The 16,607-nt window shown below is 33.2% G+C and overlaps 1 protein-coding gene across 1 annotated transcript; it reads right to left on the bottom strand.

Moving 5' to 3' along the window:
• Positions 1 to 9,217: 9,217 nt before the first annotated feature.
• LOC149208795 (cytochrome P450 734A1-like) lies at positions 9,218 to 12,927 on the bottom strand. The gene is made up of 5 exons (XM_089394150.1): positions 12,639 to 12,927; positions 12,310 to 12,533; positions 11,965 to 12,206; positions 10,408 to 10,765; positions 9,218 to 9,913 (listed from the first exon to the last, which is right to left on the bottom strand). Exons 1-5 carry the CDS (start codon positions 12,925 to 12,927, stop codon positions 9,485 to 9,487), a joined length of 1,542 nt encoding a protein of 513 aa, XP_089250276.1. The 3' UTR covers positions 9,218 to 9,484.
• Positions 12,928 to 16,607: the final 3,680 nt, after the last annotated feature.

The following is a 16,607-nucleotide window of genomic DNA, read 5'->3' as shown; positions in this document are numbered from 1 at the left end:
TCATCTACATAAGCAATAAATGAGAAACATTTCTAATTAGGAAAGATACATTATATGTTCAAAGATTCAATTGGAAACAAATTGACTTATGCATAGTGCTTAGTCACCATCTTTGTTGGATGATAATTTCTTGGTTGGATCAAAATTGACAACTTAGTCAAACTTCAATCAACCTTGAATTGTTTAATAACATATTATTAAAAAAGGATAAAGCTTCATACATATTGTATAACACTTAATTATATAGCATATAGTTTAAACACCATCCTTAAAAACTAATATAAACATCGGAATTTCCATTAATGTTAAAACACACACCTATTCTTTAATAGTACAATTAGTGAGAAGGTTCTTGTTCTTCTCCATTCTTCTCGTAACTAATGTAACTTGTTGAAAATGTAACTAGTGTCAATCTTTATAATGTAATATAAAATATATTAATGAAATATTTATTATATTCATTATTATTATTATATTTCTAGTCAAAGCATGTTCTTCATGCTTTTTTATGGTTCATTGAGTCAAATATTTTTTTTTCATGAGTTAAACAATGTACTTGAGTCAAATTCTCATTTGGACTATTTGAAAGAAAAAGAAAAGTTATTTCATTTGGGTCAAAAAGTCAATTTTGTCACCACAAGACCAAGTCAGCCTAGAAAAGGCACCTATTCGACCTCCTGGAAAACTATAAATAGAATCTATGCTTTGACCTCATTTTCTCACTCATCACACTCATCGATTTCCATGCCAAGAAGAAGAAGAAAAGAAATGAAAGGCAAAGGAGAGAGAGAAGAAGTCAAAGGAGAGAGAAAAGGCCAAAATTTTCGATTTTTTGTTCACATGTAGGAAGGTGCTAGGGAAACTCTGTGACTTACAAGTCTGAAATTACAGGTTCGAATTTTTGTGATTCGCTAGATTTGAAGAGCATTGATTGGGATTGACTATTGTTGACTTTGACTTGGTTGGAAAAGATATGAAGGAGGGTTGACTTGGGTGTTTGTGGAGGTATTGGTCTTTGTCTAGAGTATTGGGTATATCACTTTGATTTTATTCTATAAGAGGAGGATTGGTTGGGTTTTCCTCCTTGTGGGTTTTTTCCCTTGCTTGGAACTTACATTTTTTGTTCTTTATCTCTTGTAATCTTCATGTTTTGAATATTTTGGTAATTACTTTATGAAGATAACATAATTAAAGTAATAAAATCCAACAAAAATGACAAGTGATTATCAAGAAAAAGGAATCAACCCTAATCTATAAGCACTTTGATTTGTCAACATGGTATCAGAGCTAAGGCCAAGAAAGGAATTTTGAAGATCACATCTTGTTGGCACTCTTAATGGAAGACATTCTTGAAGCAACTATCTATCTTCTGTCTCCCCTCTTCAATGGAAAGATATATGAAGAAATGTCTTAAGACTCTTAGTAGTCTCATTAAATATATCAAAGGTTGCATCATTAAGTTCATCTCCAATCTATCTAAAAAAGTCATGGATGGAAGTCTTTATTTTTCTCTTATGGGTTCATTTGAAATGATAATACATGGGTAATCAACAATGGGGCTTCAAGGCACATGAGAAGGGAACATGGTAAACTAAAAAATCTATCAAAATGAAAATCCTCTCACTTGAAGACAATAATAACTACCCGGTCAAAGGGATTGGATCTACTTCATTGGAGCTAGAATCTAGTGGAAATATTCATCTTAACAATATCCTCTATGTTCCAGGTTTGAAAAAAATCTTGCTTTCTATTTTTTCCTAGAAGATAAAGGTGATAAAGTTGTGTTTGTTGACGACAAAGTTATTGTACGGGGAAAGGGATCTAGCATTGAAAATGCAAGGACTATTGGGATTCATGAGGGGAGATTGTATAGACTTCTAACACCTCCTCCTCAATCTCTAGTACACTTAGACATCAACCCTTGTGAATTATGGCATAGAAGGTATAGTCACCTACACTACAAGATATTGCCATCATTAAATCAAATTGTGACTAGTATACCCCAATATAAAGAAGAACAGGAAGGAATTTCTAAGGGATGCACCTTAGAAAGAACATCAAGAAACCATTTACAAGTGACTCAAGATCGAAGGAAATTTTGGACCTATTTCACTCCGATGCTTATGGACCCATGACAAAGAAGTCACTCGGTGGTAATCAATACTATCTAACATTTATTGATGATCTCTCTAGAAAGACATGGATATACCTCTTGAATTCTAAGGATGAAGTATTAAAAAATTTCCAAGAGTTTAAGGCTGAAGTAGAGAATTTGACAGATAATAAAATCAAAACCCTAAGATGAGATAATGGTGGAGAATATACTTCTAGAGAACTTGAGGCCTTTTGCAAAGAAGCGGGAATTAAGAGGGAGCTAATAGTTCCCTAATATCATTAACAAAATAGTGTGGCTAAAAGGAAGAACTGGTCCATTGAATAATTTGTGAGTGCTGTGCTACATGACCAAGACCTTCCCAAGTTCTTATGGCAAGAAGCTTATTTGAAAACAAACTACATGCCAAATAGAAGCCCTCACAAAATTCTTAATGACATGACTCTCGAAGAAGAATTTACAGGAAAGAAGATGAATGTTGATCACCTTAGAATTTTTGGATGTTTTGTCTACATTCACATTCCCATGGAAAAAAGGGAGAAGTTGGACCCAACATGTATAAAAGGCATCTTTGTTGCATATATCACCTCATCAAAAGCATATAGAGTTTACATCAAGGAAGATCACCATATTGAAGTAAGAATATATGTCATTTTTTATGAAAGTATCACATACAAGAAGTCCAAGGATATTCCCATTGATTCTGATGAGGAGGAAGAACCTATATTTACAAATAAAGAAGTTTCAAGACAAGGCAATCCTCTAGAATCTACAACTAGCCATGAAGAACTTGAAGGACCAAGTGAACCTGTGCAACCAATCATCATTCTAAAGACTCGAAAAAGGCCAACCTAGATAAGATTAACTCTATAAGAAGTTGAAACACATGCAACAAGTAAAGGAACATTCAGAGAAAAAAAGAAGCCCAAAAGATACTATGGTTATGAAACATACATGACTAAACTTATTGAAGTAAAACCTACCACTTATGAGAAAGCAACTGAACATCAAATATGGAAGATTATCTTGCCATGTCATTATAAATACCTACCTAGTTAAGAGGGAGTGTTTAAAATGTAACTAGCGTTGGTATTCATAATTCAATACAAAATATACTTTTGAAATATTTATTATATTATTACATTCATTATTATTATTATTATTATTATGATTATTATTCTAGTCAAAGCATGTTATTCATTATTTTTAGGGTTTATTGAGTCAAAAGAAAATTTGTCATTTGCCAAACAATGCACTTGAGTCAAATCCCATTTGGATTAACTGAAAGAAAAAGAAAAATTAATTTATTTGAGTCAAAAAGTCAATTTTGTCACCACAAGACCAATTTGGCCCTGCTTAGCCAACTCAGCCTAGAAAAGGCACCTATTTGACCTCCTAGAAAACTATAAACAGGAGACACTTCAGTCTCCTTTTCTGAGTCATCAAAATCATCAATTATGTGCCAAGAAGAAGAAGAAAAAATCCGAAAGTCAAAGGAGAGAGAGAAGAAGTCAAAGGAGAGAGAAAAAGGCCGAAATTTTTCTAGTTTTTGTTCACATGTACGAAGGTCCTGGGGAAAATCTATGAGTTACATGTCTGAAATTGCAAGTCCAAATTGCAGGTCTGAATTTCTGTGTTTTACCAGATATGAAGAGTGTTGACGAGCATTGACTCTTGCTGACTTTGACTTCGTTGGAAAAGGTTTGAAGGACGGATGACTTGGGTCTTTGTAGAGGTCTTGGTCTTCATCTAGAGCCTTGGATATCTCACTTTGATATGATTCTATAAGAAGAGGATTGGTTGGGTTTTCCCCCTTGTGGGGTTTTTCCCTGGCTTGGAGACTACATCTTATGTTCTTTGGCTAAGATTGTGATCTTCATGTTTTGAATATTTTTGTAATTGCTTGATGAAGATAACATAATTATAGCAATAAAAGGAAACAACATTCACAAGTAATTATCAAGTAAGAAGAATCAATCCTAATCTACAAGCACTTTGATTTCTCAACAAAGCTAAAATGCAATCGGTTGGGAAATTAAATGTCAAATATGAATGTATAAATATGTATAATCTTAATTATAATCGTGATGCAAATGACACTGGTTCTTTAAATCTTAAAAATCAGGCCTAGTTGGCAACTATATAAATTGCATCTCATTTGAAATGCTAAATAGAGTAGGGCTAATTACATGTAAACTTTCATATCCTTCTAACATTCAAACTCATAGTATTTTTTATTTTTATTTTATTAAGAAATATTTACACGATACTAACCATATGTTTTAATGAGTTACAATCCAAGAAAAACAAATGGGAGAGTTCTAATCAAATCCACTAACCATCCTACAAAAAAAATAAAGTTAGTCTAGAATAGAGCCATCAAATGAGTAAAAGGTGTAATTGAAGAGATTTATCCTTAATGGAGCTACATGTGAATTTGATGAATCCATGGAGAGATATTGTAAGGGGATGGGAAATGTAACACCTCGATTTTTAACCACTTAGATATACTAGATTAAATTATATGTGGACTCTAAATTTATGGTGGTGATGATTGGAGTCAAGTCATATTATAATAAATAAATGATGAGTTCATATTTAAACAATGTTTAAATATAGAATTATAGATTCCAAATGCATGATGTAAAGGTCATGGCCTAACTAACGAATTTCTAAGAATTTATGATGTAAATATACTTTTATGGACCATGCAGTTGATTTTTTATGAAGAATTAAATATCTTTAAATATTAATGTTGGAATATGTTACATAATGATCAAAGATGGCAATTAATGGCACAAGAGGTGGCATGGTTCGACCATAGCAGAAGAGGAAATGGGGTTATGGGAATGCAATATTTTTTTTCCAAGTGTTGTCATTACATCTCATATTTTCTGCACCATGTGTCTTAATTGAAGCCTCCATCTCCACCAACTTGTAGAAGTAGTCAATGAATGTTTGTAAGAGGTTAGTGGGGAAGTTTTCTCATATAGTTATTGAAGCATGGGATAACCACAATCATCATGGATATGTGTAATAATACTTTGTTCCTCATGTTGGAAGGAATTTTAACTCATTCATTTTCCATCAATTCCATTCTACTACAACCAACGCCTCCATTATCCATGTTTCAAATGTTGCAACCTCCATTAGAAGCAATAAATTAATCTTGTTGTTGACTAAAATTAAAATGCAAAAGAGTAAATTACAGACCTTAGATGAAAGATGAATGGTTGTAGGAGAGCATATAGGCTAGTGTACTTGGGGATCATTAACACGTTGTTTAGTTTCTACTCATTAGAAGCTTGAGATATAATGTCTATTTTGTGAAAAATTTTCAAGGATTAGAACATTTCTGCCTAAATTAAAGAGCACTATAAGAGAATATCCCTCAGCCAATATCAAAGAGAACAAGAATATCATCTCTTTGTTAAGCTAGTTAGTGAAAAAAAATCTCAAGATTTTTTGATAATGACTAAAAAGTCTCAATATTTTTTGATAATGACCAAACAAAATACTTAAAATACTCATTAATAAGTAAATTGGTTTATCATAGAAAAAATATATATTCCATAATCTAAAAAATGTAATTTATTTTTTCAATATAATGATCTAATTTAAAAATGGCATCTATACTAATCAATACAATTATTTTTTAGTATGAAATGAAATCCTTAAATTATCTTTTATTAGACAATGCATTCCTTACTATTATTTATGAATATGTAAGTACAATTAATTTATAGTATGAAATAAAATCCTTAATTAAAAAAATACATTCCTTACCATTATTTATGAATGTGTAATTGAAATCATTAAAATATATGCAATTATACATATTGTATATGTTTTTGTTATTAATTTCGAATATAATCACTTTATTACCATCAAATATGTAATTCCATATTTACATGTTACATTACATTTTATTATTTGAAAATATAAATACATATTAATTTTAATTTTAGTTAAAATTATAATCATTATATATATTTCGTGGCTACGTATTCCGATGACTCAAAGTCTTGGGCCAGAATACCAAAATTTGTATTAAGTCTCCCTATCTTTACTCGTTTACGATGGATGAGGCTTTCAACTCACTTCGCATTCACTTTAGGTCAACACCCGCGCTGCCATGACTAAGTGTTAGGGCGAGAATAGAAGTCTCCCTATCTATTTTCTTTTCTTTGTGTCATTTTATTTCATGATTTTACATTTATATTGATTTTTAAAGATGTTTAAGGAAATATATTAATTTAGATTTATCTTAATTTTGGATTTACTAAGTTTAAATTTTCACTCTAAAAAAAATTGCATATCAAGATATTTGATCTCTTGAAACTAGATAGATCAGAGTTAAAATGAATCTAGGCAGTTTTATTATTAATTATTAATTTTATAATATTTTTAATTTTATGTAATTTGACCAAGTAAAAATGTTTTATTTATAATTATCATTATTAATTTTATTCTATTTTGATTGAGTCGAAATGTTTACAAGACATTACAATTCTTTACATATTGGACTAGAGAACAATTACTCTTAACTTTTTATTATTTTTCAAAATGTTCACAACAACATCTCCCATAGCTTTTTTCTTTTATGTTTAGTTTAAAAAATGTTATAAACTAAAATAAAATAACAATGAAATATTTATAAAATATTTTGATTTTAAAATGAGTTATGGTTTTTGAGCTAGTTGTATTGATAAGCTATGGTATTGACCCATGGTATTGTAAAGTCTATTCATAAGTTAATAATACCCATGGTAAAATGGGGGTGAATATCATCATTATGAATCTTTTGATATGTTTATTGTAAGTTTTAAGTTTTATATATATATATATATATATATATATATGTTTATTGTAAGTTTTAAGTTATATATATAATATATATATATGTTTATTGTAAGTTTAAGTTATATATATATATATATATATGTTTATTGTAAGTTTTAAGTTATATATATATATATATATATATATATATAACTTAAAACTTACAATAAACATATATATATATGATTTATTGTTTTTGGATATGTGGTATTGGTAAACCATGGTATTGGTCCATGACATTGTAAGAAAGACTATTATTTTAATGTGATAAATAACCTTATACGCCTTTACTCTATATTCCACTGTATACAAACAAATTCAAGATTAAAACTTATACGCCTTTACTCTATAATCTACTCTATACAAACAAATTCAAGATTAAAAGTGCAGTTCCTTATGCTATCTTGTTAAGTGAAACGTGGACTGCTCTTATTGAAGCAATTGCTATGATGCGAGTTGTAAGGTATTTAAAAAAAAATTGAGCAAATGGAAGAGGGTAGATGGCCTAAGGTTGTATTTAATGACAGATGGTGCAAGAGAAAAAAAACTTGGATGTAGCAAAATAACAAATGGTTTAGTAAATGAGGTATTTGCTTGAACCTCTTCCCCATAAACAACAAAGAGATAAAAGCTTTTGTTATGGAAAAGTTCCACAAATGTACTTGGGATACGGAGCTAGGAAGAAAGAAAAAGTACTATATTGAAGTGTTTAAGGCCCCTAATAGTGATAAACCAAAAGCATACATAGAGGTCAATATAGAGGCCAATATCTCTTGGAGAGCCAAAATTCTTATTGCTCAGTGAAGGACTAATTCTCATCAATACAGGGGCTGGAAAATGCCAAAAGAAGTGTGGGAGGAAAGTGTATGCACTTTTTGTCGAGAAGCTAGGAGCATTTATTTTGAAACTTCACAAAAAAAAACCAAATACATCAAGCAGATAAAAAAGCAATCTGTCTTATCTTTAATCTAGTAAACTTTAAAATAATTTCTTTCTTTCTTCTTTTTAAGAACCATTACACAATACTTTTAATTAATCATCTAAAAAATAATTAATTATGCGGAAAGAAATTAATTAATTATGTGCGAATAGTGTTCGTCGCTCAAAGAAATACGACTTTCCACGGCCAGTTTCGAAATATAGTTAAGCATGTCGAGTCGAAATGGTGTGAAGTATCCTCGAGAATCGAGTCTTTTAAAATTTCCACGTAATAGTGAGAATGGGTGAGAAAGAGTAAAGTATCCTCGAGAATCGAGTCTTTAGAATTTACACGCAATAGTGACACCACTGGAATGCAGGGAGAGTTTGATAATGTTGAAGTCGCCATATTTGTTTAATGTTGCCTTTCATTTCTATCAGAGAGTTCCAATAATGATCAAGACATGGACTGTGTAGTACCATGCCCCGACAATCTTATCTATTAAAAAAAAAATTGGAATTCCAAAGTTACAATTTCAAGTAGAAAGTTCTAATAATAAAAACATGTAGCGGACAGTAACATGCTCTGAATTATAAAATGCGAACATGGGATTAAAAGAAAATGCCGAATAGTTCGAGACATAATACACATAGCAAGTGCTAAACATATGTTGTGTTCACGCGCGCATGCACTGAAACACATAAACCAATAGAGTGAACGGATACAGAGAATGCACACATCCCCGTAGACAAATACTAAAATGCACACGCCCATGGAAACAAGTACATACAGGAGCTTCCATTGTGTTAAAACAAACCCAAGACGATAGGGAATCCGTACATAGATTGCACACATCTCCGTAAACAGATACAAATAATGCATACCTCCATAGGGACAGATACAAAGAAGAGCCCTAATGGGGGTGAAACAATGCTTTGTTTTTAATACATATTCACGTGCGGCTCTAAGGTAGAACATTAAAAAAAGGCGTCGTCTAGCCGGGCTGAGGATTTGTCCTGCTTGTCAAAAGCCAATGGGTAAAAAAATTTCAAGAAATTTAAGTGGTAGAATCTTCTTAAAATACTTTTACATAGCAGTGTTTGAATCATGTTTTTTATAATAGAAATGAATTCAGCACCATCAAAAACCTTATAAATTTTGAAGTTTGACCACTATAACTTTGACTTACAAAAATCCTTACCTGATTTATCAAAATATTGCCAGAATTTCCATGATTTTCAGGGCAAAAAGACAGCAGACTACTGGTTAAATAAACCCAAAACCCTAGATGATCAGGATGCCAACTCATTCGGTGCATCCTTCAAAAAAAAAAATTAGACTTCTTTCAATGGGTGATCCCAATAACTGTCACCTTTCAGATAGACGACCATGGGACGAAATGTTTTCTCAAAGGGAGCCGGATGCTTCATTGTTCCTATTACACACTATCAACCAAAAATATTGATTTTCCTAATCTAAATCATAGTTTTCTAGACCTTGATGTCTATAGGTCATGGTAATATAAAATCGAGTTTCGGAAGATGCCTCACGAGAACTCCACAGCATCGTAACCAAGGCAAGCAAAAACTCAGTACATTTCCATTTGTTCATTACCCTAACTTCCGGAATATGATTTGAGCTCCATGCTGGGGGTGAAGCATCATGAGCACAGTGGGTGCGTGCCTGTAAGAAGGAGAAATATCAAAAGAGAAACGTTGCAAAATCATGGTTAAAGCCACCTTGGCTTCCAACATAGTAAAATTCCGCCCTATGCACGTCCTCGGACCAGTCCCGAATGGAATGAATGCCAGTGGATGTTTTGCAGCCTGCGCAACTCCCTTAGAAAACCTTTGAGGATTAAATTGGTTCACATCGTCACCCCACAAGGCCTGATCATGGTGAATTGCCAAAATCGGTATCATTAACTCCATCCCTTGTGGAAGATTAAGCTTTCCAAGCGTCATGGGTTTATTAGTTCTTCTGATCAAAGCGACTATTGGCGGATACAGCCTAAGAGACTCTTTTACAATCATGTCAACCTGAAAAAATCAAAAGAGAAAACAATAGACATGGGTCAATAACAATAGACAATATAAGGGTTGAAACCATAATCTCAATTCAGTATTGTACTCATCAAATTCCTGCTCAAGGTAGCATACAAAACTTAAAATTGGGAAGCTCATAATCCCCGTGGGTGGTAAAATTGGGAGGCTCACAATCCAGATCAGTGGTTCACCGGCACTATAAAGTCTTAACTTCAAGGGAAATAGGAACTCTACCAACTTAAAATTGGGAGGCTCATAATCCCCATGGGTGGTAAAATTGGGAGGTTCACAACCTCATCAGTGGTTCACCGACACTATAAAGGCCTAACTTTAAGGGCAATAAGAATTTGACCAACTGAGATTAAATCCGAGATTATGAGACTGAGAGAATTTCAATACTGAATGGGGACACAGTTATTAGGTATTTAGACAGGTGGTACTCCTATTTACAACAGCATACACGAAAATTAAAGATAGGAGTATCTTACAATTCTAAGTTTGCCCACTGCGTTTCTGTCAGGAATATTTTGCCCGCAGACCTCCAGAACTTCCTTTCGAGCCATTTCTTGCCATTCACGATGGATTGCTAGAAGAACCATGGTCCAAGTTAGCATATTCGAAGTTGTTTGTTTTCCAGCAAAGAAGAAAGTCTTGCACTCCTCCATTATTTCGTCAATTTTGAGAGCAGAGGAACTATTCATATTGCCCTTAGCGTTTATCATGAGCCCCAGCAGATCAGTACCAGCTCTTGATTCCTGTTCCCGACGTTGAATCAAGTTGGTCATACACCTTCGAATTTCCTTATCCAGTCGCCATTTATATAAATTATTTTTCGTTGGAAAATACCTGCAACAGATTTTACAACTAAGCCACGTAAGTATCTAATTGCAGCTACCTACAAAAACTGAAAATTAGGCAGCGATGACCGAATATTATTACTTATTACGTATATCAGGAATATATCCTACTTACAATCAGGCCTCTGAAAATCACAAGTATAAGACTCGAAATAGAACGAGGTCAAATTAGTTAAATTACTAAATTCATTGAAAACTTGGGCCTTGTTTTGTCATCAGAACATGATGACATTCTACCGATGGTTTTTGTATCACCATGAAAATATAAATAGCTACTGCTAATTATTCTTTTGAAACCTGTTTTCTTATGGTTTAGGTCTGAAATTATGCAGCTCAGTACCCAGTACTTTTTGGGTTCAGAGAAGCTAAGTCGTTTACACCAAGTTGTTTTTATGTGTGGTGTGAGCTTGAAGAAACGAGAAAATTAATGAATTTGACTTATTTTTAAAAACATTTTCCTGAAAAATCACATATCAAAAAATATTTTCCATATCAAAATATTTATAAAAATCACGAATCATAAAAACCTGCATTCTTAATTTATCTCTCATATATATACATGAGACAACTTATTTCTCTTATATATATAAGACACTTACACGACCATGTTCACAAAATTTGTTGGATATCCAATTATAACTGCACCATCCATCTCTTCATAATAAATTGATATTTAAACACTCTAAAGTCATGCAAATCTGGACAGTAAAATGCGCATCACTTCTACGCATTAAGACTAAAGAAATGGCAATTACTGCACCATGCATCTCTTCATAACCAATTGATATTTGAAAACTCTAAAAGCCATGCAAATGTGGACAGTAAAATGCGCATACTTCTACGCATCAAGAGTCTAAGAAAACCAAATTTGCATTTGGAGTTATTTTTAATGGATTGTGGTTAAGCTGAAAATATGCAATTTTTAAGATAGCTTGGAAAACTGTGTGAGATGAACGCAAACAGTGGGAATTATTTGGACGATATGTCAGTTGGTAACGGCAGGAATCTATTGACAACCCGAACTCTCTCTAAATTAGCAACCATTGCAATGCAAACTCTGTGCAATGAATACAAGCAGTGGAAATTCTCGGGAAGATATACTAGTTGGTAATAATATAGAAACTATTTATGAACTGAACACTCTCTAAATTGGGTTTTTGCAAATTGACATTTGGAATATTATCTCACCTTGAAAAGGGTAGAATAACCTTTTGAAAGGCTTCTGCAGCAAACCTCATCTGTTCAGACTGCATGTTAAATATATGCTTTCCATCCTCATAGCTATTGCCGAAAGCTGTTCGTGCAATCATATCTGCACTGAGAATTTGAAACTGTTCGGACACCTCTATCTCATTTACTCCTGATTCGATCAAACTTTCCCATTTGTTTAACATAATTGTTGCACTTTCAGCAATCACTGGAATCAAGGCCTGCGATGATGTACGATACATTAGTGTCCTTGGATTTAGTCTACATATGTAATTCGTAAACCTAAGAAAGCATTACAGAATTCATAGTCGAGATAATAATTACTCGTAGATGTTCCATGTGGAAAGCAGGGTTTATGATTCCTCTGTGCTGAACCCATTTCTTGCCTTTCAAGTTCAAGAGCCCATCCCCTTCCAATTTCCTAACAATTGCATGAGCGTCTGTCTTTTCATAATCGTCAAATTTGACAGACAAAATCTCTCTAACGTGCTCAGGGTTTGTAATATTTATTCTCGCAATAGGGCCAAACCAGAGCAAGAACATGCAACCTGTAAATAAAACCATTGTATTGAAAGAAACAACTGCTTAGAGGCGTCTCATACATGTTGAAACCTTGAAAACAGTAGAATTCGACGATTGATAAAATAACGTACCATACGTTTTGGTCCACTCATGGTAGAATGAGAGAACTCTAGGAAGAATATCATGTGAAAAGTCCATTGTCGTATAACTCGCTTGCTGCATCATCTTCATCATCTCTTTTGCATTTCCCAACAATAATTTATACGGAGGACCACGGATTCCTTGTGATTCGAAATGCATTTCTATTTGCCGAGGCTTCCACCATACAAAGCTTATGACTCTCATGACTATGACGACTGCAAAAACAGTCGCAGAAGCTACTGCAACCAAAACCCTAAAAATGCACGAATCCATTCTCATCATTCCTGTGCGCAATGTGAGCCTTCGTTAGCCTTCATTAATCTTCTATTACCGGATTATATAATTACATAATCCCTGAGTTGGTTCTACGGTTTCCAGAATTGGGTGGCGGGTTTCCAGCTGCAAGGCAATGGAGTAGTGAATATCTTAAACTGTCATGTCGACAATTTTACTATTTTCCTCTAGAAGGGTGCCATTGAAATGCTTCTATACAGCTCATTGGCATGTTATTACCTGGAATCATCTGGATTAGGAATAAAATAATAGAAGAAAGAGATAGATGTCTATGTTTTTCTTGATATATGCGAGCATAACTTGTCTGGTGAGTACAAGGCGGTGACCATGGAGCAAAAAATTCATTACTTGGTTATCGTGATTATAGGAATTAAATCTGTGCATTGCCCTCCATGTCATAGTCTTTCTATATGTTTTGCAAGACTGGCGCTGATCCCATGGTATTAGACCACCTCTTTGTCTAGCTGTCTGCATTTAGGGTTGTACATCCCCGTCAACTATGCTGGATGCTTCTGTCCAACCATAGATAGGAAGAGGCATTTCCCTGCACGTAAATAGCATCGAGACAAAAAGCAATTGCAATTACAATTGCTCTCTTGAATTGCATTTACAATTGCTCTCAAAGTCAAGATTGAAATCTCCAAGTTCAAATCTATCCATTGGTTATGTTTATAAACAATAAATTTTGGAATGAAGCTTTTAAAATTCGTTTGGCTAACGTCTAATCATAACAACTGTGTCTTCTCCCCCTGTATTTGTCATTTGCTTGGTAGGATTAATTTTCTAAAGTTTTTGCATTGGTAACGTTATCAAATAAATACTCTTTTGACTTTACTTTATTTATTCATAGATATCGTTATAAAACACAACAAAAAATCGGATTGCTTCTGTATATTAAATCTTGGAACGCTATTTAAGTTTTGCATAGAAAGTGTAATTAGAAATAACTATTTCTTGGCTGGCTTGAATCTTGATTTTCTAAAAAAATTTAAAGTACTTATACCCATGAGTTGCATTGGTGCTTTTCTAATTAATTACACATCGAAGTCTCGAAGCAATTTCCATGCGCTTCATTAAGAAATTCTCAAATGCTTGTTTGGTCAAAACGCGTATGTCTAGATTATTTTGTTACAGTAAAATTGTTTGTTTTCTTAATGCCCATATAAGGAAGAGAAGAAATGATATCCTCTGGCTTTAAAGGTACTGTAATACCTATATAAAGTGAACGACTGATGTCCTCTAACTTTAAGGATAATGTAATAACTTTAGGCCATAAGCATTTCGAAAAGGTCATAGACTAATGAATAGCTATCAATTCATAACCTACGGCCTTTAATTAGACATGCATTAACTCCGCCTTATAATTAAAAATTGGCGCTTCTGTTAACGGCCCTAATAACTGAATTCTTATAATCCTCAGGCTGAAATTAGGGTTTGAAATTTTTTGGAATACCGAATTCCGAGGAGGGTCAGGTAAAGTGCCGTTGGGAGTTAGATGTAGTTCCGGTATACATCTACGAAGTAAATTTGACATAAGGTCATGGCCATCAAATTGGCGTAAAAACCAAAAAGTTCGATATCTCTTGAAAACTGCTTATTAGATTGTGCTGTGGTTCTATGTTAGTTAAAGTACTAATTTATATGTAAGAGCAATTTAATGTAAAAGATAGGAAACATTGTTTATTAAGGTTTATGATGTAAATCAATGTTTAAAACGTAAAGAAGTTAGGTTTGGTTTCAAAATAATGGAAATTAATTTCAACAACAGTTTGGTATACTATATTTATGTACTCTTGATTTATTTGTTGTTTCTGAAAAGTTAATATTTATTTATTTGTTGTTTTTAAAAGCTAGTATTTAATTTTAAATAGATAATTTTACTGTATTTTTAAAAGGTAGATCCGATTTATGGGTGTTGGTACACAATTAATGACTACAGAAGTGGCAATGTAATTATCAAATTTATTGGAAGTGTGAAACAAGATATCAATTTAAATGATACCAACTAGGATGCCAACTAGGACACCATATAGGGATGGCACAAAAATGTGTGATCGTTTGCTCATCATTCTTAGGAATGCACATGTGTTCTTTCTACATTTTATTTTTTACACGACCACGAAGTATGTTTTCTTCATTTTGTACCATGCGATGTGTTTTTGGAATCTGATTGAGCTCAAGATCACCCCCTTTGTCTACATCAAGCTCTAAGTCAATAATATTGATCTCCTTTGCAAGCATTCCCATGAAATTCCTTTGGTGTTTTATTATTATTATTATTATTATTTAATTTCTAGAAAATTTGGTTTAAAATTGGGAAAAGAAACCTAAATGATGCCCTAAAACACAAACTCCTTATTGAATTGCAAAAGACTGGGTTATCATGGAGCATAATGAGAACCCAAACCCACCATCATTAAATAGAAACTCAAAACAACCAAATGCCAACCCATTATAAATGAATCTTAATGCCAAAATTGATGCATCCTTAACTACTTTGAGGGCATTTACACATGTCCCCCAAAACATTGGAGATCCCTCATGATTATCTCTACAAAGTTTACTAAATTCAAAAGTATCATCCATTTATATTGCCCAAGTCCTATTAACTAATATTTCTAATTATACGGGCCATTTCCACCATCTTTTCCATTCCACACACCTACAAAGGATGCATCCATAGGCCATACATTAGTCCCCCATAGTTGTCGCTACCACTATTTGATCCTCAATCATTTCTCCACGTAGCCGCCATGCATCCCACTTGACCATCATCGTCATCCTAAGGTGGAGGTTCAATGGACGTGTTGGTAGACATTTCATCTAAGTATATTGTGTAGTTGATTGCTCAACCTATCAGTGAATATTCGTCATTACTGAAGACATTCATAGTGGAATCATTTTTGAATGATGAATGAAACTAATTTAAGGTATTTTGTTTAAATTTCATGCTTTGACTCTTGTAACCACTACAGGATGGTCTAGTAGAGAGATCATGGTGGTAGATGAGGGAAATACAACTACGATTGACTGTATCATCAACGATGATTTTTCCTTGCTTGGATTATAAGCTATAATTTTGTAAGTATGATAATTCATTATGAAGATAATCTTATGAGAATTTTTTTTTTTATGCAATACTCAAAGAGATGAATCAGAGACGAAAAGAAAAAATATTGATCTCCTTCTTCTAATAAGATGAGAATGATCGACTTCTAAGATCCACATAATGGTTGTGAGGGTTGAAATGTTCAATGAGTGAGTCTTAATGAGATCCATTGTTTATAGGGAATCATATGATATATTTTCATGTTTGGGCATGAGATGTCATTTCTATGTGTGTACACACACACACGCCATACCACATGTTCTATTACTAATTTGAATTTCAACCTTGTCTCAACGAGGCTCCAACCCTCAAAAAACATTTCAGGCTCCAACCTAGTTTCTTACAAGGCTCCAACCTTGTATGAGGACTTCAATCCTCTAGGGACCCAACCCTCTCTATTTACTTCAATCCTTCAAAGTGACATCAATATTGCTTCAAGACTTCTAAAATAGTCTCCAACAAGTCTTGAAAGATGTCTCCAACCAAACTCCAACAATTCTTTAAGGACTGCTCCAACAATGCTTCAAGGATGTCTCCAAGGGGTCTTCAAGATCAT

The sequence above is a fragment of the Pinus tabuliformis genome, chromosome 1_2 (genome assembly GCF_031772625.1).
Source record: "Pinus tabuliformis cultivar Carrire ecotype Pingquan chromosome 1_2, CPIR1, whole genome shotgun sequence".
In the NCBI taxonomy this organism is placed as follows: domain Eukaryota; kingdom Viridiplantae; phylum Streptophyta; class Pinopsida; order Pinales; family Pinaceae; genus Pinus; species Pinus tabuliformis.
The sequence above is the reverse complement of the archived record's forward strand: the minus strand, read 5'-3'. Positions and strand labels throughout refer to the sequence as shown.